The sequence below is a fragment of the Podarcis liolepis genome (assembly GCF_965112155.1).
Source record: "Podarcis liolepis genome assembly, chromosome: 16".
NCBI classification, from domain to species: Eukaryota; Metazoa; Chordata; class Lepidosauria; order Squamata; family Lacertidae; genus Podarcis; species Podarcis liolepis.
This window is the reverse complement of record NC_139567.1, coordinates 29,017,446-29,043,973: the sequence shown is the minus strand read 5'-3', so window position 1 is coordinate 29,043,973 and position 26,528 is coordinate 29,017,446. Positions and strand designations below refer to the sequence as shown.

The 26,528-nt window shown below is 51.1% G+C and overlaps 1 protein-coding gene across 4 annotated transcripts in view; it reads right to left on the bottom strand.

Annotated features, from left to right (window-relative positions):
* Positions 1–20,165, bottom strand: part of PITPNM3 (PITPNM family member 3) — a 68,379-nt gene extending 48,214 nt beyond the window's left edge. Inside the window, exons 1-2 of one of the 4 annotated variants that reach the window (XM_083479195.1) lie at positions 19,964–20,039; positions 15,653–15,764 (exon numbers count right to left, since the gene is read on the bottom strand). In XM_083479195.1, the coding sequence (XP_083335321.1) occupies positions 15,653–15,764 (112 nt within the window). In that variant the 5' untranslated portion in view covers positions 19,964–20,039. Of the gene's footprint in view, positions 1–3,710; positions 3,733–3,848; positions 3,932–15,652; positions 15,765–19,963 lie in introns of those variants that run through there. The other 3 variants (XM_083479194.1, XM_083479196.1, XM_083479197.1) reach the window with 3 other exon arrangements.
* Positions 20,166–26,528: the final 6,363 nt, after the last annotated feature.

Genomic DNA, 26,528 nt, shown 5'->3' with positions numbered 1-26,528 from the left:
TTCTGGACTAGGTGGATTCCCCTCCCCCCATTTTTCATATACACATATTTACCTATCAATCAACTGAGTAAAACTGCTACCATTTCATCACTTATTGACACCTGAGAGTGCCCACCATGTCCAGAGAATATCACTGGAAGATTTAGGACAGATATAAGAAAGCTCTTCCTCACGCAGCACAGAGTTAAAATGTGGAACTCACAATCATAGGAGGGCATAATGGCTCCCAATTCGGATTGCTTTTAGAAAGGATTAGACAGATTCATGAAGGAAGAAGAAGAGAAGAGAAGAAGAGTTTGGACTTGATATCCCGCCTTTCACTCCCCTTAAGGAGTCTCGAAGCGGCTAACAATCTCCTTTCCGTCCTTCCCTCACAACAAACACTCTGTGAGGTGAGTGAGGCTGAGAGACTTCAGAGAAGTGTGACTGGCCCAAGGTCCCCCAGCAGCTGCAGGTGGAGGAGCGGGGAATCGAACCTGGTTCACCAGTTTACAAGTCCACTGCTCTTAACCACTACACCACACTGGCTCCCAGCAGAGGGAGCAGAGGGCTATTGATGGATACTAGCCATGATGGCTTTGCTCTGCAGCCATGCATCTGAATACCAGTAGCTGGAAAGGGCTTTTGTGTTCGGATCCTACTTGCTGGTTTCCCACAATAGGCCACTGTGAGGACAGGATGCTGGGCTAAGGTGGGCCATAGGCCTGATCCGGCAGGCTCTGCATCTGTGCTACAGATTCACGCCAGAAAAGGAAGGCAGCCCAGGGGAGGGGCAGAGTTTGGAAGCAACTCTGAAGCTCATTGAGTGACCATGGGCCAGTCACCACCTCTCAGACTAGCCTACCTCACAGGGTTGTTGTGAAGATTAAATGAGGAGGGAGGACAAACTACGTATGCCACCTTGAGCTCCTTGGAGAAAAAGTTGGGAGATAAATGCAACAAACAATACAGGCAGCTAGAAACTCGAACCCCAAGCTGGCTTCTCCTCTATTAATGTATATGATTTGGAAGTTTGGTTTCCAGCCCATACGTCAGGCACCCAAAGAAATAAACAAGGGGCAAATCATTACTCATACAATAAGCACAATCATCAGAGAAGGAAAGCAGCAAGAGCCGCCAAGAAGATGAATCTTTTATCATCTCCACAGCCAACAACTCACCCCTTGTGTGCAAACACTGTGGCAAGTCAGAATTCTCTGGAAACGGGCAACAGTGTTCATTCCTGCTTAGAATTTATTAGGTGTGTATCTGTGCAAGACTTTAAAAAGCCCTCTGGTGGCTTGCAATGCATGATTCTTGCAAATCACTGGAGGAGTCTCTTTAGCTAAGAGGTAAAAATGCTTGTAGATTAAGTAGGATGACTAACAAGGCAGATATATGACACTCTGGGAGAAAAACATTTCAGTTACCACCTCCTTCAGTGGATCAGACATGACTCAGAGCTTGTCCTAAGACCATAGGAAGAGCCTGTTGGATCCTGCCCTCACAGTGGCCAAATGGGAAACCCAGTCTTGTTCTCCACCATTCTAAGGTAGACCGGCTCTGTTCATGGAGGCTCCATTTAGCAATCCTAAGAAACTAAGAAGAGCCCTGCAACCGGAACAGGCCAAACAAACATCGTATTTGGGCTCAGAGACTCAGCAGATGCAAGGGGAAATCTGAAAACTCCCTCAAGAAGCCCCCATGCCATTATTGGCAGAGCCAGGCCAGCCATTAGGTAGCCTTCCTCCTCCGACAGCCTCGCTGTTCCCACTCCTCCTGATAAGCCCACTTAATGCCTATAGGATTTTATAAATGCAAGTTGTCTAATTATGGCTAATGAATGCGGCAGTCATGGATCCAATATCTCGACCGTTTTGCCTGGCAGGCACAGAACTCAGCTTAATCGCTTGGCTCCATTGAATAAAGTCCACTTAGCCTTAAGTGTTCCCAGACACACACGGAGCCCCTTCAAATTAAGCTGACGAAGACTCGACTAATTGAGTGCTGCGCCTGATGAGGATAAATGTTTAGGCCTCCCTCCCAGCAGTGCTCCTTTGAATCGCCCGCTTGCCCTCTGCATTCCCCAGCCTCGAAAGCCAATGCCACCTTCAGCCCCCCATCTGTAGGGGGTAAGGGAACCCTTGCAGTGTGGAAGCAGAATGTCTGGGTATCTGATCACCAAGGAACTTGGACTCTATTATGTCCTCAGCCTATTTCTATCTTAAGACCATGTCTCCTTTGGAGTGTGCAAAAAAGAGAGAGAAGAAACTCAACGAAAGAAAGAGGATGAATATTTGAATGGGAGTCCGGAATGTTTGACTGGCAATGCTATTGTCCTGTGTTTTTCTTGCAAAGCTAACTTCTTGCAGTGTCTTATATATGTAATAACTTTGTCATAAAAGCTGTTATGTACGATGACAAAAATCCACCAACAGCATACAAATCAATATGGCTAACCTGATCCAAAACACACACCCCTCACACACGAAAACAAAGACCACCACAGCCAACCACAAATGAACAGCCACACCCTAGGCCAACCCCAACCTCTCTCACCACCAAAGGAACGCAAGTGAACAGCAAAGAACCTGCACAAGCAACGCTGACACCAAACCCTACATATAGAAAGTAAAATAGAAACATTGCCACCCAACCCCAACCCCACCCATCTTTCCCCCACTCCACCTCTTTCCCCCTTTTCTTCCTAACGTCTCAACAAATGAAACTGATTTCTGGCGGGCTAGGGACAAAGGTGAAAGCTGTTTCCTAGTTTTGCTGAATCTCTCAGCGGCTTTTGGCATCAGCGACCATAACATCCTTCTGGACCGTCTAGAGGGGCTGGGAGCTGGGGGCACTGTCATACAGTGGTTCCACTCCTTCCTCCTGGGCCGTGTTCAGAAAGTGGTGGTGGGGGATGAGTGTTCAGACCCCTGGGCTCTCACTTGTGGGGTGCCTCAGGGTTCTGTCCTCTTCCCCATGCTTTTCAACATTTACATGCAGCCACTAGGAGAGATCATCAGGAGGTTTGGGCTGGGTGTTCATCAGTATGCGGAAACCCAGCTAGATGGGCGGAGTATAAATAATATATTATTATTATTATTATTATTATTATTATTATTTGTAAAAATGTTACATGGAGGGGGGAAATGAGACATTGCACACACTTTTGTAAATCAACAAAATCTATAATAATAATAATAATAATAATAATAATAATAATAATAATAATAGCTGTTATGTATGCAAAGCACCCTATCAGCTCAGAAGAGAGTCTGGCGAGTGGGGTCTCCTCTGACACAACAGCCGACCTGAGCAGACTTTTATGCTAACCACAAGGTGAAGGCTTGATTGTTCTTCTGCTAGAGCAATTAGAGAAACAGTTGCCCTGTTTGGGTGGCCTTTAAAAACCTAAGAATAGCCTGCTAGATCAGTCCAGGAGCCCATCTAGTCCAGCATCCTGCTCTCACAGTGGCCGCCCAGAATGTCTGTGGGAAACCCACAAGCAGGACTTGAGCCCAAGGGCAGCACTCCCCCTTCTTGTGATTCCCAACTGCTGCCCCGGACTGTGGAGGCAGAGCCTAGCCATCGTAGCTAGCAGCCATCAATAGCCCTCTCCTCCTCTGTGAATTTGTTCAATTCTCTTTTCAATCCATCCAAGTTGGTGGCCATCTCCTGTGGGAGGGAGTTCCATAGTTTAACTATGTGCTGCATAAATAACTTTCTTTTACCTGTCCTGAAACTTCAAGCGTTCAGCCTCAGCTTTGGCCTCACCTCTATCCTTTGACCACAGCAGGATGGTCAGGATGGTGGTAGCTTTGTGTGATGAGAGAGGCGAAAGAGGCTGGGATGGAGGAGCGTTTGCTTACCTGCAAACCAAATGGGCACAGGAGATGCCAGGAAAGCAAAGGAAGACCACCACCATCCCTCTGGTTGCTAGGCAACCATAACACTCTCTTCTCCCTGCATCCAACTGTCAGACAGAGTTGAAGGAAGGGGGCGGGAACAGAGGGGGATTATAAAGGTAAAGGTAAAGGGACCCCTGACCGTTAGGTCCAGTCACGGACAACTCTGGGGTTGCGGTGCTCATCGCGCTTTATTGGCCAAGGGAGCCAGCATACAGCTTCTGTGGCCAGCATGACTAAGCTGCTTCTGGCAAACCAGAGCAGCACATGGAAACACCGCTTACCTTCTTGCCAGAGTGGTACCTATTTATCTACTTGCACTTTGATGTGATTTCTATTCTGCCTTGGACAGACCACAGCTGGAGTCCTGTGTCTAGTTCTGAGCATCATAATTTAAGGAGGATATTGACAAGCTAGAAAGTGTGTCGAGGAGGGCAACCAAGATAGCCAAGGGTCTGGAAACCATGCCTGATGAGGAGCAGTTGAGGGAGTTGGGGACGTTTAGCCTGGAGAAGAGGAGACCGAGAGGTGATATGATAGCCACCTTCAAATATCTGAAGGGCTGTGCTTGGGAAGATGGAGAAAGCTTGCTTTCCTCTGCTCCTGAGGAGGGGAACCTGAACCAATGAATTCATATTGCTAGAAAGGAGATTATGATTAAAGCTTTCAGACAGCAAGAGCTGTTCGATAGTAGAGCGGGCCGCATGGGAAGGCGGTGGACTGTCCTTCCTTGGAGGTTTTTAAACAGAGCTTAGGCAGCCACCTGTCAGGGATTCTTTAGCTGTGGTTCCTGCATTGCAGGGGTTGGACTAGATGGCCCTTGGGGTTGTTGTAAGAGAGTCAGGGTTTATTTCAGGGTCCTTCCAACTCTTCGGTTCTACGATGATGGCCTGGGCACATTGAGCAGCGGGGAGGGCATGTTCTAGGCCCTAAGCCACAAAGATTGGGTCTGCAGAGGAGGAGGAGGACTAACCCACGCGTGGCACTCTTCATCATTACATTTCTGTCCCACCTTTTTCTCCAAGAAGAGCAAAGTGGGGCCCATGGCTCTTTCCCCATTTTATCCTCACAACAGCCCTGTGAGGTAGGCTAGGCCGAGAGGCAGTGACTGGCCCCCAAGGCCACCCAGTGAGCTTCGTGGCTGAGTGGGGATTTGAACCCTGGTGTCTTCCAGGTCTTAGTCTGGTGCTCTAACCACTACACCACCACTGCCTCTCTCTCTCTCGCTCTCTCTCTCTCCCTCACAGTACCAAACCAAATTGTGCATGGACACCTGAGATGAAACCTTCCATTAGGCACTCAGGATCGCTCTCTCTTCTCAAAAAGCCTCCTAGTTCCTTTGAAATGCTAAAAGCCCTCCTTCCTCAAGGAGGTGGACTGGGATGAGAGACTTCTGCCTCCTGCTCCTCCTTCCTTTCCCCTGAGAGGGAAAAGCGCTCCCTGCTGTGGCGATTAGCTCAGGCTCCAGGCTCACCTCCGCCCTCGCCTGGGAACTCAAAACAGGCAAGAAGAAGAAGAAGGGGGGTGGGGTGGCTTGTGGAGCTGCTCACTGGATGACTCATCCCCCAAATGGATATCTCTTTCTCTCCTTTCCCTGCAAAAAAGCCACACTGCTGCTATTAGATGGAATCCCTGATGGGCCGAACTAACCCTGCTGGGGGGGGCCAAGCCCCGGTATCCCTGCCTTTGCAAGGGAGCCCATCATCATTTCCGGAAGGAGGCATCGCCATCGCTTGGGGGGGGGGGGAGAAGAAGAACCGAAGGCAAAAGACACAGGCCCAACTGGCTGATTCTAGCCCTTTTTTCACAGACTCATAGAGTTGAGTTGGAAGGGACCCCCAAAGGTCATCCAGGCCAACCCCCAGCAATGCAGGAATCACAGCTAAAGAATCCACAACAGGTGGCCATTGAACTCTTTAAAAACCTCCCAGGAAGGAGAGTCCACCACCTTCCAGGGAAGTCCGTTCCACTGTCGAACAGCTCCTGCTGTCAAGAGAGTTTTTCCTAACATTTAGTCAGAATCTCCTTTCTTTGCCATTTGAATTCACTGGTTTGGGTCCTCTCCTCTGGAGCAGCAGAAAACAGACTTTCTCCATCTCACGTGTGACAGCCCTTCAGATATTTGAAGAGGTCTGTTTCAAATGCAGAAGAGAGGTGGGATCATTCCAGAGCAGGGGTCAGCAAACTTTTTCAGCAGGGGGCCGGTCCACTGTCTCTCGGACCTTGTGGGGGGGCGGACTATATTTTTGGGGGGCGAGAGAACGAATTCCTATGCCCCACAAATAACCCAGAGGTGCATTTTAAATAAAAGGACACATTCTACTCATGTACAAACATGCTGATTCCCGGACCATCCGCAGGCCGGATTTAGAAGGCGATTGGGCTGGATTCGGCCCCCGGGCCTTAGTTTGCCTAGCCATGTTCCAGAGCCATGGAAAAGAGGCCTCTCACACCAAATCCTGGCAGAGAGCATGAACAGAGCCCCCCCCCCCCAATACACACAGAGGTATTAAGAATAGATCTATCTGGTTTTGGAGCTGGGGTGGGAGCCCTGCAGATATTTGGGGCCCAAACCATCAAGGGCTTTGCAAACCATGACAAACAACTAGCCCAGAAACCCCAGAGGCAACCAGGGTAGAATTTTGAGGCTGGTAGCTGGACAATCCCACCTCCCTGGCCCTTCTTATTACCTGGCAACCACGTTCATTTCCCCTGGATAGGCACTAGTAGGGTTGCCATATTTCAAAAAGTAAAATTCCTGGCATTAATGACATCCACAAAGTTGCTGAGCTTTCTTTAGGAAACCAGCCAAATTGTTGAGCTTTTTATGCGGAAAAACCCAAACTTTTGAGCGAAACCTCCCCCAATAACGTAGTGACGTTGAAGCTTTCGGAGCTGTTTCTGCATTGCCATAGACCTGGGTTTCCCCTGACATTTTGCCAGTTCAGCAAAATTCCCCCCTGACGTCATTTTTACGCCCCAAAACCAGGACATGTCAGGAATTGTCCTGACGTATGGCAAGCCTGGGCACTAGCTATATTGTAGGGGATTGGATGAGATGACCCCTGGGGTCCCTTTCAACTCTACTATTCTATCATTCAATTATATTATGCTGCATCCAATTAATTAAAGGTCAGTCTCCATGCCAAAGATCATTTTCTGGCTGTGGCTGACACCTGGATGCAATCAGGTCCTTGCAAGCCACATTAAAAGTAATTTTCTGGGCATTTGCCGACATGCGGAAAGTGCCCAGCTGTGGACATTCTGAGAGCTGAGCTGGGCGGGCATTTATTCAGGGGCTCTGCAATGCAGTTCTGCCCCCGTGAAAAGGAGCCCCGTGTTCAAGGCTTGGGTCTCATGAGAACATAAGAAGAGGCTGCTGGTTCAGACCAATGACTAATCTAGTCGAAATGATACGATATGATAGAATACAATAATCTTTATTGTCATTGTCCCATACAGAACAACAAAATTGGAAAAAATCTACATCAGACATTCAAAAACCCACAAGCCTGCTATCCCAGCTATCCCAGCCCGGTTTGCCCCTAAAAACTATGATACCCCATAATCGAATACAATATACTCACATAGAGACTACCTTACACTGCGTTTAAAACCAAAATCGCATTTGGATAGAAACTGCTTCTCAGACGGCTAGTCCTAGTCTTTATAACCCTGTACCTTCTTCCAGAAGGCAGGAGCTGAAAGAGATCATTTCCGGGGTGCGCACTATTCTGCACTATCTCTGCCTCTTTCATATGGCACCTGGAAGCATAGATTTGATCCAAGGTGGGAAGAGTCCACCCAATTATTCTCTCCACAGTCTTTACAACCCTGGACAGCATTCTGTCTTCACACAGCATCCTCTTCACACAGTGGCCAGCCAGAAGCCCCAGTGGAAAACTTGAAAGCAGAATGAGAGCCCTCTTCCCTCCTGCGGTTTCCAGCATTCAGAAGCATCACTGTCTTGACTTTGGAGGCAGACCATAGCCAGCATGACTAGTAGCCATTGCCAGCCAAATTTGGGTCTCCAGCTGTTTTTGGACTACAGTTCCCATGATTCCTCACCACTAGTCCTGCTAGCTAGGGATGGTGGTAATTGTAGTCCAAAAACCAGCTGGTTTGGGGACTCAAGTTTGGGAAACACTGCTCTATATGAACAAAGGGGATTGCCATGACTGTAACATGGGATCTTCCTGCTGAGTACTGTGGGGAAATCCTTTGCCCGTGAAGTTCTCAACAGATTACAGTCACTCACTGACAGGGTCTATCCTGAGTCATAATGAGGCTTTAGAGCTCAGAGGTTAACAGTCGACATGATTTTCTCACTGCAGCAGCTGCAGGAGGAATGCCCAGAGCAGAGATGCCCCTCATCCATCGCCTTCATAGACTTGACAAAGGCCTTTGACCTCAACAGCCAAAGATGACTCTTCACACCATTCAACAAGATTGGATGTCCACCTGAGCTCCACAATATGACCATGTCCTTACATACCCTTGCAGAGGGGTGGACAGCCAGGTCCACTTGCTCTGAGCCTCGGAGGACTCAGCCGGCTGGGGAGCCCTGCTGGACTTATGCCAGGGGCAGCAAACTTTTTCAGCAGGGGTCTGGTCCACTGTCCCTCAGACCTTGTGGAGGGTCAGACTATATTTGGGGGGGGGGGAGGGGGGAGAACGAATTCCTATGCCCCACAAATAACCCAGAGATGCATTTTAAATAAAAGCTCACATTCTACTCATTCCCAGATCTGGCCTGATTTAGAAGGCGATTGGGCCGGATCCAGCCCCCAGGCCTTAGTTTGCCTACCCATGACTTGTGCCGTTATGCCAAGAACAAGACTCCCATCCCAGACCTCAGGCAAGGTCTGCACTGGCCTGCTTACAAGAGAACAAGCACTCTCTCTGGGCCATGCAAAATTTTATAAACTCTCTGGTGATTTCCAAACTCTCATCTCAGGACCATCCAGACTTGGCAAGGATGCTATTCTGCATTACAACAGGGAGATGGGGGGACCCCCCGCAAGCACATAATGGGCTTCTTAATTGCAGGATATATATTGCGGATGGAGGAGGGAGAGACTTCAGGATCCTTAACACTGCTAAGGAAAGAATGATAGTTATCCTATCCTCTTTCAGTGCTTAATTTTTACCATTGACAAATACAGTGGTACCTTGGGTTACATACGCTTCAGGTTAAATACACTTCAGGTTACAGACTCTGTTAACCCAGAGATAGTACCTCGGGTTAAGAACTTTGCTTCAGGATGAGAACAGAAATCGTGCTGCGGTGGGGCGGCAGCAGCAGGAGGCCCCATTAGCTAAAGTGGTGCTTCAGGTTAAGAACAGTTTCAGGTTAAGAACAGACCTCCAGAACGAATTAAGTTCTTAACCTGAGGTACCACTGTATGTCACAACTGAATCACATATTCCCATTGGTATCAGTCAGAGTGTCGGACTAGGACCTGGGAGAGATCAGGGTTCAAATCCATCACTCTGCCATGAAGCTTGCTTGGTTACCTTGGGGAGCTAGTTGCTGCCTCTCAGCCTTGCCTACCTCACAGGTTTGCTGTGGGGTTTAATTGAGATGGGGGGGAAGAACCACGTACACCGCCTGGAGCTCCTTGGGGAGAAAAAGGTGGAGCTCTCAAGGCAACAAACAAAAACTAAGACAGTGTTTGGCGTCTCCTTCCGTGTGTTGAACACGGGGAAGAGGCAAGCAGAAGTCGGGGAGGGGGAGGCTGAAGTTGTGATGGAGAGGCCTCATTCTGCTCAAACCTGTGGAGCTAAAAATAGACCTGGCAGCAACAGCGCATGCTGAGGAGGGGAGAGGGAAGCACCGGAGAGAATGTCAATGAGCCGTGGCTGACGCAAGGAGTGGCTGCGTTATGGAGCACAGCGCCAACTTCCAGGGTGACATCAGGGGCTAATTCGAGTTCTGGTGATGCAGCTTCACTCCCAGTTCAGAGTGGGCTGGGAAGGAGGGGGAGAGGGAGGAGAGGGGAGGAAGAAAGGAAAGCTAAGCACCCCTTCTTTTGTCTCTGGCAGGGCTTACGACAGGAGGGGGAAAGCCAGTGGAAAGGGGGCATCCTCTACAATTTAGTGTGGCGGCATCTACACTTTGGAACTCCCTGCCTATTGAAATCAAGCAGGCGCCTTCGCTGTTCTCTTGGGGCACCTGCTCAACAAATTCTCATTCAGACTAGTTTAGAAAGCTGGTATGAATTTTGACCCATTTTATTCTTTTTGCATGCTTTAAGCTACTGTAATTTTCTCTCTCTTTGTTGTCTTATTTTGTCTTTTTGTACACTGCTTTGAGGTTTGTTTGTTTTTGCAGTCAAACAGTAGACCAATTTAATGAAATATGTTTTATGTGGTTCTGCACAAAATGTAGTATTTCACTTTCAACACATGCGCAGTTCGGATGAATGGGCTTCGTGAACCAAGCATTTCCAGGTCTTTCTGGCTCTGTGTGGACATTTGCTCCTAACAAGTGCCCTGCTGGATCAGGCCATCTGGCCCAGCATACTGACCAACCAGCTAGCCCAAAGCAAAGCCCACAAGCAGGACTGAAGCAGAAGACCACCACTCTCCCCTCCTGTGTCTTCCAGCAACTGGTATTCAGAAGCATCCCTGCTTCAGATGATGGATGCAGTGAATACCATACCCATCATGGCAAGTAGCCATTGATAGCCTCTCCTCCTTCAAGAATTTGTTTAACCCCCTTCTGAAGCCATCCATGACACGGGTGGCACTGTGGGTTGAACCACAGAGCCTAGGACTTGCCGATCAGAAGGTCGGCGGTTCGAATCCCCGCGACGGGGTGAGCTCCCGTTGCTTGGTCCCTGCTCCTGCCAACCTAGCAGTTCGAAAGCACGTCAAAGTGCAAGTAGATAAACAGGAACCGCTCCAGCAGGAAGGTAAATGGCGTTTCCGTGCGCTGCTCTGGTTCGCCAGAAGTGGCTTAGTCATGCTGGCAACATGACCCGGAAGCTGTACGCCGGCTCCCTCGGCCAATAAAGTAAGATGAGCGCCGCAACCCCAGAGTCGGACACGACTGGACCTAATGGTCAGGGGTCCCTTTACCTTTACCTAAAGTCATCCAAGTTGGTGGCCATCTCTGCCGCCTGTAGGAGGGAGTTCCACAGGTTAAGTCTGCATTGCATGGACTTTATTTTGTCTGTCCTGAATCTCCCAACTTTCAGCTTCATTAGATGTCCGAGTGTTCTGGTATTACAAAAGATTATGCCCTGCATAATTTCATGGATTTTTTTTTTTAATCATGCTGCTTCTCACTCATCTAACAATCTAGGAATCTGGGTAGACTGCCTCTGGGCCTGGAGGTTCCAGAAGAGCACCAGAAGAGCCCTCCCTGGATTAGGCCAATGGCCCTACTCATCCAGCACCCTGTTCTCAAAGTTGCCAACCAGATGCCCCTTAGGGGAAACCCAGAAGCACAAGACCCGCCCCCCTCCTGTGGCTTCTAGCAACTGGTATTCAGAAGCATTGCTTCCTCCAACTGTGGAGGCAGAGAACATTGCCATCATGGCTAGCAGCAGCCTTCTCAGCCTCCAATCCTGTTTTTAAATCCTTCCAAGTTTCTGGAGGAGCGTGCAAAGCCCGTTTCGCCATTGCAAGTGGCCCATCGACCTTCCCTTTGAAGGCGACTGTCAAGGGAGACACAAAGGAGGCTGCTCAAACTCCTTTGGGATGGAGAAGGTCACAGACTCTCCAGAAGCCCCACGCCTCATTTTCTGCCTTGGGCAGACAAGGCGCCTCCTTCAGAGCTCGCTCTGCTGACGGACACAATGCCAGCCAGCCAGCCAGGAGAGAGAGAGCTGAGCGCCACTGGCGTCTAGCCAGGCCGCCAGGCTTCCAAACACCCTGAACTAATGTTTATTTTCCCAGAGCTATTTTCTCTCTCCCGTGCAGGGAGGCGCCTGCGCAGTGGGCTCCCTTCAAATATCACCGCTAGTGCAGGAGGCAAGATGCCCAGCAGACGATGGCGGGAGGGGGCACTCAGGAGCACCACCATTGCAGTGATGCAACTGGAGCAGCGAGATACAGAAAGAGATTAAATGTTATTTGGGGTGGGGTGAAAGCCACAAGGAGACAAGCCCCAACACCGGCGCTGGTGGGAATCTGAGCCCCCCCAGATGGTGCTAGATTCCCATATTCTCCATGGCCATTGGCCCTGGGGCAGAATCCCCCCCCCCCTGAATATCAGTTACTGGAAACCATGCGAGGGGAATCATAGAACTGTAGAGCTGGAAGGGAATCCAGCGGCCATCTAGTCTGACCCTACGATGCAGGAATCAGAATCCCTGACAAATTGTCATCCAATATCTCTTCAAAATCATCCCATGAAGGAGTGTCCACCACCTTCCCAAGGAGCCCGTTCCAGAGCTGAATGGCTCTTACTGTCAGAAAGTTCTTCTTAGTGTTGATCTGGAATCTCCTTCATTGTCAACTGAATCCATCGGTTCCGGTCCTCCCCTCTGGAGCAAGAGAAAAGAAGCTGGCTCCATCTTCCCACGTGACAGCACTTGAGATATTTGAAGGTGGCTGTTATGTCACCTCTATTGTCTTCTTCTCCCCAGGCTCAACACACCCAACACACCTTATTCCTCCTAAGGCTTGGCCTTGACAATCTTTGTCAGCTAGCTTAGAAACTAGAAAACCTTTCTATCATCAACTCGGTTGACCTCACCTGCACACGTTCCAGCTTGTCAATATCCTCCTTAAATGGTGATGCCCAGAACTGGATACAGGACTCCAGGTGTGGTCAGACCAAGGCAGAAGAGAGAGAGTTGCTCTTATACTCAAATCCTGTTTTGGGGCTTCCCACAGGCATCTAGTTGGCCACTGTGGAAACAGGATGCTAGATGGGCCATTGGCCTGATCCAGCAGGGTTCTTCTTAGGTTCTCATGATGGGAGTTGTAAATGTAATCGAGCAACTTCTGGCGGGCCAAAGGTAGAAACCATCCCAAAACATAGGGAGACAGAAAGCACTAAATTTAGCTGCGAAACCCCAATTTGATATGGCGATCAGGGCAAAGGATCCTCCATTTCTTAGAGAGTCTCTCCCCATCCCCGCTACCTCCACGACTGTTCAGAGGCATCGCTGTTCTCCCTTTCCAGCCTAGAACTGCTTTTTACAAAACCCATAAAGATTCAGGGATTCAGACTTGATTCTACCACCAAAGCCAGGAACAAATCCTGCAAATGCTGATAGGGTTCCACTTTTCCAACCTCCCCATTCTGCCTTTTCTAGCGGGGGAATATGTGCCCCTCCAACAACCCCCATCACCAGCAACTCCAGCATCACCATCCCTGACCACTGGCCATGGGAGCTACTGTGATGGGCTGGAGGGAGAGCCTGGCAACTATTCACACAATGAGCAGATCCACACCATACATTTAAAAAACACCAGGTGTACATTTAAAGCCCTTAGCAACATGGGACTTGTTTACCTGCAAAACCCCCTTACCCCTTATACACCTACTTAACGGAGCAGTGTTACAGCTGCCACATAATACCCATTCCACATTTGTAAGCAATTGATCCTTTAGTATGGCAGTTCCTGCCCTATGGAACTCCCTGCCTCTTGACAACAGGCAAGCACCTTCACTGAACTCTTTTCAGCACTGGCTAAAAACAGTCTGTCCAGATGTTTAGAAAGTTGTTGAGAGTCTCAGTCTGCTTTTAGTCTATTGCTATTTTAACTTTTTGAAAGTTTGAAAGTATTTGTTAGTTTTTCTTAGTGATAAACTTATTTTATATATATATAAACTGCTTTGAGGGTTATTTGTTTGTTTTTTTACAATCAAGCAGTGTATAAATTTTATGAAATAAATAAAAATAAAAATCAAGTCCCCCGCCCCTGCAAGAATCCTGGTAACTGTAGTTGCCCCCTCAAATGAGTTTTGATTCCCAGTATCCTTAGCAACCTACCATTCCCAGAATTCCTTGGGGGAGGTCATGTGATTTAAATGTGTGTGGTATGCACATTAAAGGTGGATTTGCCCTAATGGGCAGGCCAGCAGCCAGTTTGGGGCCAGTGGCGTAGCATGGGGGGTGCAGGGGGGGCCGGCCACACCGGGCGCAACATCTGGGGGTTAGGGTTAGGGTGCGCAAATCCACGGGTTAGGGGGCACAAATTACTTGCCTTGCCCCGGGTGCTGACAACCCACGCTACGCCACTGTTTGGGGCCTTTTCAAAGGGAGGCTGGGATTCAAAAGTGCATGGGATGTGCTTCCCAGCTGGGCCACAAGAGGTCCCCACATGCAGCAGCAGCAGCACCAAGTCCCCAGGGTTTCCCTGTAGAGCTGAAGGCAATGCGATCAACCTGCCTCCTATTAAACCATCTTAAAAGTCTTTAAAATTAAATCAACCCGCAGCACACACCAGAGGCTTTGGCCCTGAGCCCGGCAGAGGGCGGAGGCGGGCAATCTCCCCACCCACCCAGTGAGTTCCAGTGGGAGGTAGGAGAGAGTAATTGCTCATCAGTCCACACCCTATGCCATCTCCAGTCAAAACAAGCCTTGCCATTTTATTTCCTAGAGGGCTTTTAAAAACCCAGAACAGCAGCGGGGCAGAAAGAGAGGGGGTCAGAACATGGCAAGGGGGTTTCCGTGGGGCTCCACTTCCTTGGGTGGGCAGAGGTGGTCCTCATTGCCTTTTAAGAACATCAGAAGATGCTCCCGGATGAGGCCAATGGCCCAACTGGCCCAGCATCCTGTACTCACAGCAGTCAACCAGCTGCCCCCAATGGGAAACCCTCAGCCAAGACCCCAGCACAAGAGCCCCCTCCCCTCCCCTCCAACAACCAGTATTCAGAGGCATTGCTGCATCTGACTGTGGAGGGGAGGGGGAAGATGGCCACCATGGCTAGTTGACAGCCATCTCCATCCTCCATGGATTTGTCTACCCCAGGGCCGGCCCACCCATGAGGCAAGAGGAGGCATCTGCTTCAGGTGACAGCATCCACAGGAGTGGCAGGTCCAGCCCGCAAGGAATCCATCACCTGGCACTGCTTCCATGGTGCCAGTGGCAGCACACACCTGGGACCCCAGATCTGGTGCCTTCTCAGCAGCGCCACCACCAATGCTGTTTCCACAGCAGCCCCTCTGTGAATAGGAGGCCCTGTTAGTCTCCTCCCACCACCTATTTCTGAGAATCTTTACCCGCCACTCTGGTTCCTGGTGTAGATCTCCACCCTCCCTTCTTCCCTGGCCGTTTTAGGGGAGCATCTTTGTGTGGTGCCAAAATGCCTTGGGCCAGCCCTGGTCTAACCCTCTTTCAAAGCCATCCAAGTTGGTGGCCATCACACTGCCTCCTGTGGGAGGGAGTTCCACAGTTCGACTCTGCTCTGCATGGGTTGTTCTTCTTTCTTGTCCTGAATCTTCCAATGCCCAGCTTCATGGGATGCCCACGATTTCTGGTGCAATGAGAGAGGGAGGAGCATTTTTCTCTATCCACTAGAGAAAAGCTGGAGAACGCAGGAGGGGAAAGGACTCTTGTGCTGCTTGCAGACTTCCCCTGATAGGCATCTGGGAGTGGTGAGCACTGTGAGAACATGATGCTGGGCCACCGGCCTAACCCAGCAAGCTCTGCTCATGTCCTTAAGATTTCGAGTGCATTTGCCTGTGACGGAGTTGGAAACAGCAGGTTGGGCAGAAGGTGGTTTGTTTGTACATCATTGCAGGTCGGTTGCACTCTGGGGCAAAACTGCAGAGCTTCCTTCGAGCTGCAAGCATCATCCTTACCTGCCTGTCTAAAGGGAAGTGGAATGCTGCCTGGGATCTGTCTTTGGAGATGGGGGCTGCTGCTCTTTCCCCCTTTCCTCCTCTTGCCTCTCTTCATCAGGTAGAAACTCATCTGTGTCGAACAATGAGAGGGAAATGACCCCTTTATTCCGGTTAAGGGTTTGTGGCCAGTGGCTCAGCAGACTTCACCTAGGGACAACTGGTGCAGCTTAAGAACATAAGATGATCCTGCTGGATCAGGCCAAAGGGGTGCTATCTAATTAAGCATCCTGTTCTCACAGTGGCCAACCAGATGCCCGTTATGGGGAAACCCGCAAACAGGACCTGAGCACAAGCCCAATTCTCCCCTCCGGTGGTTTCCAGCAACTGGTGTTCAGGAGCATTGCTGCCTGTGGAGGCAGCGCATAGCCATCTAGCCATCAATAGCTTTCCAAGTCCAATCCTATTAGCAGTCAATTACTGGAGGAAGAATTCATTTCCATCCAAATTAACAGAAAACAGATTGAGTCGTCTCTCCCCCCCCCCTCGCCCAACACACACACACACTTTCTCCCTGCTGCTGCCATCCCAAAGGCAGGAGCCAACCACCCTCCTTTGCCCAGGCAGATTCCGCCTTCCTGTTCCTCCTAGGAAAGTTTGGAGCACAAGCGGTATTTCCTGTTCTGCGAGGTCAAAGCAAAACCCTTGGAGCAAAAAATAAAATAAAAGCCACATTATGTAAAGAGGCTCCCCTTAGCTGCCTCCCTGAAAGCCCACAGCAAGGATCCAGGCAGAGACTCGCCAGAAATCCTGGCAAAGTCAAAACGTGGCATGCTTTTTTCTCCTCTGCACTTTCGCCCAGGAGCTGTTCCTCCTCCTTCGAAACAAGACTCAAGGAGGAGGAGACAGCTAGTTAAAAGAAAAAGAGAAAGAAAGAAAACGTTTAATAAAATGAGGAAGATGTCCACCCCCACTTTTCTTGTTTTGCAAGGCATATGAGCACAGACTAAGCTCTTGACCTCTAATGGCATGAACAAGGAATGCTTTTTAAAAATACAATAGAATTACAGTGTTGGAAGGCCCCTCAAAGGTCATCCAGCCCAACCCCTGGGCAGCACAGGAGATGCACCCACTACTATAACATCCTGGAGAGGAGATGGCCAGCCAGCCTCTGATGATGAACCTCTAAGGAGCACCCACTACCCTCCCAGATCCAGCATCAAATAGCTTGAGTCTAAATTCCTTTCCTTGCAGTTGGAATCCCCTGCATCAGGACCTGCCCTCCTGAAGACATCTGCTGCAGACACAACGGCCTGGCCTCATGATGCTCCCAGAATCATCAGGTAGCCTGACACACTTGCACACTCATCCTACACCAGTTGGCTCAATCCCCATGAAAGCAACGGCTGGAGGAGGAGGGGGAATCCTCCCCTGCAGCCAAATAAAAAAAAGGGTGTGTGTGTGTGAAAAAGGCCATCTCTTTGCTACAAATGTGGTTCTTCAAAGGAATGACGCAGGGACATCCTATAACTGACAGCGAATGGTGATTGTACACTTAGGGTGCAAAAAATGAGATGTAAGACGTAGGAAGCCCTTAGCATGAAACAGCAGCTGCTCAGAGATGAACCAGAGAGACAGAGTAAAGTTCTGGCAACAGGGTGGGAAGCAGACCTCCTTGCACCAACACAACTGACCCCTTTCTCAGCCCCATTGCTTCCCTAAACTCCTGCCCCACTGCCCTATAAGAAACATTACTCAGAAGTTTGCATACCCTACTGAGAAAGATAGCAATGCAATAACATTTGAAAGAGTAACAATTAATTGCACATTCATTCAAAAGCCAATTAAAATCATTTAGTTTAATCAATTCAGCAACTGCAAAGCGATACCAGCTTTTCAAGTCTGATAGGCACTGACACCTCCAGTGCCCTCCTGGCACCCTCCCAGGTAATCCCATTCTCCCCCTTCCAGGGGGTGGGGAGGGGGGATGTAACCACACACTTTGGGAACCACAGCCTTAAGGCTTTGCAATGTGCTCCAGGGCCACAGCCTTGTCCATGGGGGCTCCTTCCTTAGGAGGATGCCTGTATGACTGAACTGCCCATCTAGGATCTCCTGTGACAGAGGTGGGGGTGGGTGGGGGTGGAAAACAGCAGCAGGAGACGGAGCTGAAAGGGTCCCCAGATTCCCGCCTAAGCAGAAACGCCTGCAAACCCAGTTTCTTATTTTGGGATGCTCAGCCAGGAAACCACACTACCTTTTATGACCCTGGCCATCTTGATCTCTGGAAGGGCGGCTGGTGGATGTGAGCTCAGCAAGCCAAAGAGGAGGAAGGATCCTTGGCAGGAGGAATCTCTCCTCACCCACCCTCTGCTTTTTCGAAAGGAGGATCCACCAGGGGTTTGGAAAGTGACCCCCGCCCCAGCTCCAGACGTGAGCCAGTTTCATAGTCTGAATTTGTGGAGAGACAGAGACCTGTTGGAAAGCCGTGGGGTGCGGGCGAGGGGGCTTCTCAGTGGGGACTCTGCCTGCTGAGGGATTTGCCTCCTCGGTGCTCAGCTGTTACAAAGATAGCCTGACTTCCCCCTCCGCTTTCGTCCCGAGAAGGCCAAACCCAGCAGGGGCGCGACTGCTAGAACTTCTCCAGCGCTCAGAGAAGCACGTAGCCATTATGCATCTATAAACCACCCCCATCCCCAATTAGGCTTTGCATCAGGCGGGTGGAATTGAGGAGACTTAGAGACCTGCCAGCGCAGGCTTCCTTCCTTCCTTCCACACTCGCTGGAACATTTCCTCTGCTCAGGCTACAGAACAGCAGCAGAATGGACGGGACGCAACAGAGGAAGACATCTCTCCAGAGCTTTGGGGAGATACTGGCCCAAGGCAGACTCAGAGCAGTCCTGGCAAGCTGTGGCCCAGAGTGGCAAGTAGCCCTCTCGGCCCAGGCAGGCAGACCACACCGTGCTAACCTGGATAGGCGCCTTATCCTCGCCGCCGCCGCCAAAAGCAGCCCCCATCCCACGCAGCCCCACCGTGGACAGTGGCCTCCTGGCTCCAAACCTTGCACAAAGCACCCACAACAGTGTCAGGAAGTCCCCTTGCAACTGCCAGAACCACAGGTCTTCCGCCACACAGCCGCCAGCTTGCTCCCTGTCTGCTTAGGAAGAGTCAAGCCTCGTTCATTCCAGGAGTAGGGGGAGGGGGGATCAGCCCCACAAGGGCATTTTGCAACCCGTGTGGGGGGTGGGGAGAGCAGAAAAGACGTCGGAAGTATTTATACACCGCTAAGCAGCACAATAATTCCACAGCAGCATTCAAGGAAGGATAAAAGCATATCAGGTGAAAGCTGTCCTGAACAGATCTGAGGCCAAGGAGTCAGCGCCTTTTGCAAATATAACGCCTGTAAGAACATGGGGAGATGTCGCCCGCGTTTAGGAATCTGCCTAACTTCACGGAGCAGGGAGTTCCGCGGGGCAAGCCCAGCTGTCACCAAGCAGAAACTCGAAGTTGGCCCCAAAGCGAGAACGCAGCGGGAAAAGCTTCTCCTTTGGCTCTCCAAATGGAGATCGGGGGATTGGTAGAGTAAAAAAACGCCTTTACTGCTGTGGGGAAGAGGGACTCCCGCAAAGGCTGGAAAACGAGTAAAGGCTGCTGGCGAGAGCCCGGCGTCGTGCCGGGGCTGCTGCTGCTAGTCTAGCCTTCTTTCCCGGAGATTCGCCGTGGGTGCTCCAGAAGACTCCCACCAGGGGTGCCAACTTGCATAAAATAATTGATCACATGACGGGGTGCACCCACACTATTTGAATGGTAATGCCCATCAACTTGGGGGGAGGGCCGACCCCCTCAAATATTCTAGGGTGGGGAGCGAAGGGACCTCGGCCCCTGGGAGCTCGGCGAGGGGTAGAGACAACGTGGGGCTGAAGCTACCTGGGGGCGGAGAAGCGATGAGGGGCGGGGATGGCGGCCCGAGAGCGCTTGATGCAGCCAGGATGGTGAGGTATTTTACGAGGGGAAAGAGAGAGACGCAGCAGCAGCAGCAGCAAACATTTCTGTCAATGACTAAAGGAGGGAGGAGTCCAAGCTCACTGCGATTCCAGAGAAGGCCCTCTGCACATGTTTGGCGTCCTCGCTCCATCAGGGCGCTCTCCCCTTCCCCTGTTCCAGGGCGCTGCCTGGTTTGCAAACGGGACCCGCTTGCGGGTGAGCTCCAGGTATGCAGGAGGTCAAGTCGGGCGCCTCCCCTGGCTCGCCGCGCTCTGCACGTGCTCAGGAGCAGCTCCACCATAGCAGGCTCCCCCTCCCTCCGTTTTGGGCCATGCGGTGGCGGCTCACCTGGGCGCGGCTGCGGCGGGTCTGTCGCCATCGCCTCCGGCCTCCCTCCGCTCTCCAGCACTGGAGATGCGTCGCGCTCCTCGCCTGGGCTGGAGAAGGAGAAGGAGAGGCGCCGCCGCCGCCGCCGCGCTCCCCCTCCCCTCCCGCCGCCTCCGTATTTAAAGGCGCCGCAGCCAATTGGCAGCATGGGGGGGTCAACTGTCTTCGAGGACACACACATACCCCGCTCCTGCTGTGCCTGGAGCTGGGGTAGAAACTTGGGGGGTGGGTGAGTTTCCACTAATCCCCCATTCCCGGCTCTCAGTCCTGCGTCTAAAGCGCAAGGGGGTGGGAGCTCCTGCCGTTTCTCATAGAATTGTAGAGTTGGAAGGGACCCCCAAGGCTCATCTAGTCCAACCCCTTCAATGCAGGAATCTCAGCTCAATAATCCCTGACAGGTGGAACTCGGTGCGAGGACTCAGCAGTGCAGGCCTCCCCCCAAGCACGTGCACCCCTTTTCTACTGCTTGGCCCAGTGGGCGGAGGACAAGACAGCCCCCCACGCCCCGTCGTTCCGGAAATGACTTTTTTTATCCCCCTCTTTCACCTCCCCACTCACAAAAATTGCGTCGGGCTTTCCAGCTTCCTTCTGCCAGGGAAACTGAGGCAGGTCTCCATCTGCCTCACCTTTGCCAAAGGAGGAGAAGGCATCTCCGCAGCAGCAGCTATCTGGGAAAGAGATGTCTTAATGCGGTCTTGACTATGCTACCACTCAGTGGATTTGTAACTGGCTGACTGACCGAACCCAAAGGGTGCTCATCAATGGTTCCTCTTCAACCTGGAGAAGAGTGACTAGTGGGGTGCCACAGGGTTCTGTCTTGGGCCCGGTCTTATTCAACATCTTTATCAACGACTTGGATGATGGACTCAAGGGCATCCTGATCAAATTTGCAGATGACACCAAACTGGGAGGGGTGGCTAACACCCCAGAGGACAGGATCACACTTCAAAACGACCTTGACAGATTAGAGAACTGGGCAAAAACAAACAAGATGAATTTTAACAGGGAGAAATGTAAAGTATTGCACTTGGGCAAAAAAAAAAAAAATGAGAGGCACAAATACAAGATGGGTGACACCTGGCTTGAGAGCAGTACATGTGAAAAGGATCTAGGAGTCTTGGTTGACCACAAACTTGACATGAGCCAACAGTGTGACGCGGCAGCTAAAAAAGCCAATGCAATTCTGGGCCTCATCAATAGGAGTATAGCATCTAGATCAAGGGAAGTAATAGTGCCACTGTATTCTGCTCTGGTCAGACCTCACCTGGAGTACTGTGTCCAGTTCTGGGCACCACAGTTCAAGAAGGACACTGACAAACTGGAACGTGTCCAGAGGAGGGCAACCAAAATGGTCAAAGGCCTGGAAACGATGCCTTATGAGGAACGGCTAAGGGAGCTGGGCATGTTTAGCCTGAAGAAGAGGAGGTTAAGGGGTGATATGATAGCCATGTTCAAATATATAAAAGGATGCCACATAGAGGAGGGAGAAAGGTTGTTTTCTGCTGCTCCAGAGATGCGGACACGGAGCAATGGATCCAAACTACGAGAAAGAAGATTCCACCTAAACATTAGGAAGAACTTCCTGACAGTAAGAGCTGTTTGACAGTGGAATTTGCTGCCAAGGAGTGTGGTGGAGTCTCCTACTTTGGAGGTCTTTAAGCAGAGGCTTGACAACCATATGTCAGGAGTGCTCTGATGGTGTTTCCTGCTTGGCAGGGGGTTGGACTCAATGGCCCTTGTGGTCTCTTCCAATTCTATGATTCTATGATTCTATGTCGCTCTCCCTCCCACAAAGACCCCACCACCCCTCGACCCGGTGCCATTGAGGTAGCATCGAGGTCCAACCTCATTGGAAAATGGGCTTGACAGCAGCTGCCTCCCTCCGACCATGAGGTGGAACATAGGAAGCTGCTATACTGAGTCAAACCAGTTTCCCATCTAGCTCAGTAATAATAATTATTATTTATTTATTTATTTATAGCCCACCCTCCCCAGCCGAAGCAGGGCTCAGAGCGGCTAACAACAGTAAAAACAACACCGTTTACATAAAATCGCAATCAATTAATTGAAATACATTCTAAAATCAATTCATTCTAAAATCAATTCAGAGTCAAATTAATGGCAACCATTGGGCTAGAGTTCTATGAGGATTACAGAAGGAGGGGGTCAGACTGTGCCTTGGCTAAAGGCCTGGTGGAACAGCTCTGTCTTGCAGGCCCTGCGGAAAGATGTCAAGTCCCGTAGGGCCTTAGTCTCTTGTGACAGAGCGTTCCACCATATTGGGGCCACAGTCAAAAAAGCCCTGGCTCTGGTTGAGGCCAGCCTAACCTCCCTGTGGCCCAGGATCTCCAATATGTTTTTATTTGAAGACTGTAAGGTCCTCGGTGGGACATACCAGAAGAGGCGGTCCCGTAGGTGCGAGGGTCCTAGGTCGTATTGGGCTTTAAAGGTTAAAACCAGCACCTTAAACCTGATCCTGTACTTCACCGGGAGCCAGTGCAGCTGGTATAGCACTGGGTGAATGTGATCCCACAGCGAGGACCCCGTACGGAGTCTTGCCACGGCATTCTGCACCCGCTGGAGTTTCTGGATCAGTCTCAAGGGCAGCCCCACGTAGAGTAAGTTGCAATAATCAAGTCTGGAGGTGACCATCGCGTGGATCACAGTGGCTAGGTCAGGGCAAGAGAGGTAAGGAGCCAGCTGTCTACACTGACTGGCAGCAACGGCTTTCCAGGGTTCCAACCACGAGTCTCTCCCAGGCATACCTGGAGATTCCAGGACTTGAATTTTGGCTGATGCTCTATTCCTTAGCTGCAGCCCTTGCCCCAAATGCTGCCCCCTTCCTCCTCTGCACATCTCCCTGCTTGGGGCAGCTGCCATGCCCAACACACACACACACATCACTGTGGCTTCCATACTGACTACCATCGCAGCTGCTGTAGGCTGTGGGTGAATCTCTTAGGGACCATCCACTTGGATGACTTTCAAAGAGGTTTGGACAAATCAGTGGCTACTATGAGTGGCTGCTAACCATGATGGCTCCACTCTGCCTCCACAGAGATTCAGTAAATGCTTCTGAATACCAATTGCTGGAAACCTCAAGGTGAGGAAATTGCTCTTGTACTCAGATCCTGCTGGAGGGTTGACCCTCTGGTTGGCCATTGTGAGAACAGGATGTTAGACTAGAGGGGCCACTGGCCTGATCCAGCAGTCTCCTATGTTCTCTGTTAACAGGGAGAAAAACCATCGTCCCAGCATCAGAAAAGGCTCCGCAGAAAAGAAAAATCAGGGTCCCTGGAAGAGAAACTGCAGCAGCAGCAGCAGCTGCCAAATTAAAAGCTGTGCATCTGGAGAGTCAATGGCCTGGAAGGGCCCCGTGGGAGCTGCTGCTGGAGAAAAAGGCCAGTGGCCTCACTCAAAATAAAGTGCTCCTTTTGCATTGGAAGGGTCAGTGGCTGAGCACCTGCCTTGCATGCAGAAGGTCCCTGAAGCTGGCATCTCCAGGTCAGGCTGGCGGAGAACCCAGCTGGAGACCCTGCAGAGTTGCTGCTGCCGACCAGTGTAACCAGTACTGAGCTAGATGAACCCCGATGGTCTGAATAGAATGAAAGGCAACAAGCAATCTATGTTCCTCTCCCTGGCCTGGGGAAATGCCCGTGCCTTTCAGTGCAGCAGCAAATGCCTGGTTAGCACCAGGAAACTAAAGCCCCCCCCCCAGCCCAGCCTTTGGGAGAACACACCATCTTCTCATTCACACATTACGCTCCGAAGAGTCCAGGGCCTGGGCTTTGCGCTGCACCTGGCTAAAAATAGAACCTGCCAGTTATATCCATCTGCTGCAGCCTCTTCACCAGATGGAGGCTACAGCATTGTGGGGACGGGTGGACAGGCCTCTGCCCAGGCGCAAGGGAGGGCGGAGGGGGGCGGGCGGCAGGAATGGGATGGAAAGCCAGGCTCTTCACATTATGCCCACACTCCCCTTTTACAGCCCCCGACCCCACACAGAGAGAGATGACTATTGAGGGCTACTAGCCACAAAGGCTCTGCTCTGCTTCCGCAGTTGGAGCTGCAGCGAAGAGTTGCCTTGCTGGTCAGGACAGAGAAAAGGAAGACCTTTGCAAGGTAAAGGTAAAGGGACCCCTGACCATTAGGTCCAGTCGTGACCGACTCTGGGGTTGCGGCGCTCATCTCGCTTTATTGGCCAAGGGAGCCGGCGAACAGCTTCCGGGTCATGTGGCCAGCATGACTAAGCCGCTTCTGGCGAACCAGAGCAGAGCACGGAAATGCCGTTTACCTTCCCGCCAGAGCGGTACCTATTTATCTACTTTGACGTGCTTTCAAACTGCTAGGTTGGCAGGAGCAGACCGAGCAATGGGAGCTCACCCCGTCGTGGGGATTCGAACTGCCAACCTTCTGAAAGGCAAGTCCTAGGCTCTGTGGTTTAACCCACAGCGCCACCTGCATCCCATCATAGTTAAAATACGGAACTCCCTCCCACAGGAGGCGGTGATGGCCACCAACTTGGATGGCTTTCTAAGTGGATCAGACAAATTCATGAAGGAGGAGAGAGAGTTCTTGATGGCTACTAGCCCCAATGGCTCTGCTGTGCCTCCACTGTCGGAGGCAATAACACTGCTGAATTCCAGTGGCTGGAAACCACAGGAAGGGAGAGGGCTCTTGTGCTTGCTAGTTTCCCTTTTGAGGCATCCAGCCAGGAACTGAGAACAGGGTGGGGTCCCTTGCTCTGATCTAGCAGGTTGAAGTGGTGGCTGGAGAGAGACCGGGCACTGTTTGCATTTTCAAGGGGGATTCACTCATGTTGGAGTCCAGGAAGACTCAGCTCATCCAAGTACTGGAGTGGAAATGGGTTTCTCTTGTAGCCTCCCCATCTCCTTAGCCTCCTCCCAATCCACCAAGACTCCTCCCTGTCTTAGGCCAAACTGGTGTGGGCTGGTGTGCCTCTTCCAAGAAGCTAGATGGAAAACCGAGGGCCTTTTCTCATAATAAAAAAATCCCTTCCAGTAGCACCTTAAAGACCAACTAAGCTGTGTATCTGAAGAAGTGTGCATGCACACGAAAGCTCATACCAAGAACTAACTTAGTTGGTCTTTAAGGTGCTACTGGAAGGGATTTTTTTATTTTGACTATGGCAGACCAACACGGCTACCTATCTGTAACTGGCCTTTTCTCACCTTCTTATTTCCTTGTGGGGACAAATCTCCTCTTCTCCCCCCCCCCCATTTTGTTCTGCTCCGCTAACCAAGGACAGGAGAAACGCTTGTGGTTCTCCCATCTTGACACCCGCTCATTTCGCTATTCAAAAATAAAGACCTTTTTTTTTTTTTCATGCCAGGGAAGACGTAAACATGCAATTCTGAAAGGGTTGGGCCTCCCGGGTGGCACTTCCTGCAGCATGTGGAGGCAAAGGAAGACAGAAGGAAGAAACCGCAAATGTCACAACCCTGAAGGGAGCCGCGGAGCGTAACAGACACCCCCTTGCAAAGACAGGAGCGCCCCAGTGACACGGAGCTGAAATGTTGACAGAGCGAGGCCAGCCAAGGGTCCGGGCAGAGCGGGGAAAGACACCAAACGGCAGCCACAGAAGGGCCCCATCCCCACCCACTGGCAGACCACCTAAGAAGAGCCAGTAGTCCACCCAGTCAGGCCAGTAGGCCACCTAGTCCAGCATTCTGCTCTCACAGTGGCCAAATACCCCAAAGAACTTAGGAATCTAGATAGCGTGCCCCTGCCCCTGGAGGTTCCATAAGAAGAGCCTGGCTGCTGGACCCACCTAGTCTCACAGTGACCAACCGCATGCCCCAATGGGAAGCCCCTAAGCAGAGCACAAGAGCAACACTCTCCCCTCCTGTGGCTTCCAGAAACTGGTATTCAGAAGCAGTGCTGCCTCTGACCATGAGGCAGAGCATAGCCATCCTGGCTAGTAGCCATCAATAGCCCTCTCCTCCTCCATGAATTTGCTTTACCCTCTTTAAAGCCATCCAAGTCATTGGCCATCACTGCTTCCAGTGGGAGTGAGTTCCACAGTTTCACCATGCACTGTGTGATGAAAGACTTTTCTCTCTTCTCCCCCGTCCTGACTGGCAAGGCAGCTCCTCACTGGGGCTCCTTAGATGGCCTTCTGCTCAGGACGGGGCTTGCCTGACTTGCCGGTTGAGGGTGTGTCCTTTGGGGAGAAGTTCTGGGGCTGGGGCGACCCTGGGGCACAGCATCAGCCCAGCCAGGTGGGGTGACTAAGCAGAAGAGATGTCCCACGCTTCCCATGGCATAGCATGCCACCATACCCATGGCACCTGCAAGAGGGTAGCTCCACGTGGGTCATCCTTTGCAAACTCCCTCTGCTGAAGGCCAGGTTGTCATTAGAAGGTGGCTGGGGGTCCCACCACCCCACCACTTCCTGGCCCTCCCTCTCCTCCTCCGTAGCCCTCCTTGGTTTGTCTCCTCCGGATGCTGGGCTAACCTCTCATTTTCTCTTCAGAGCCCACTGTGATGCGCACTGCAGCTCAAG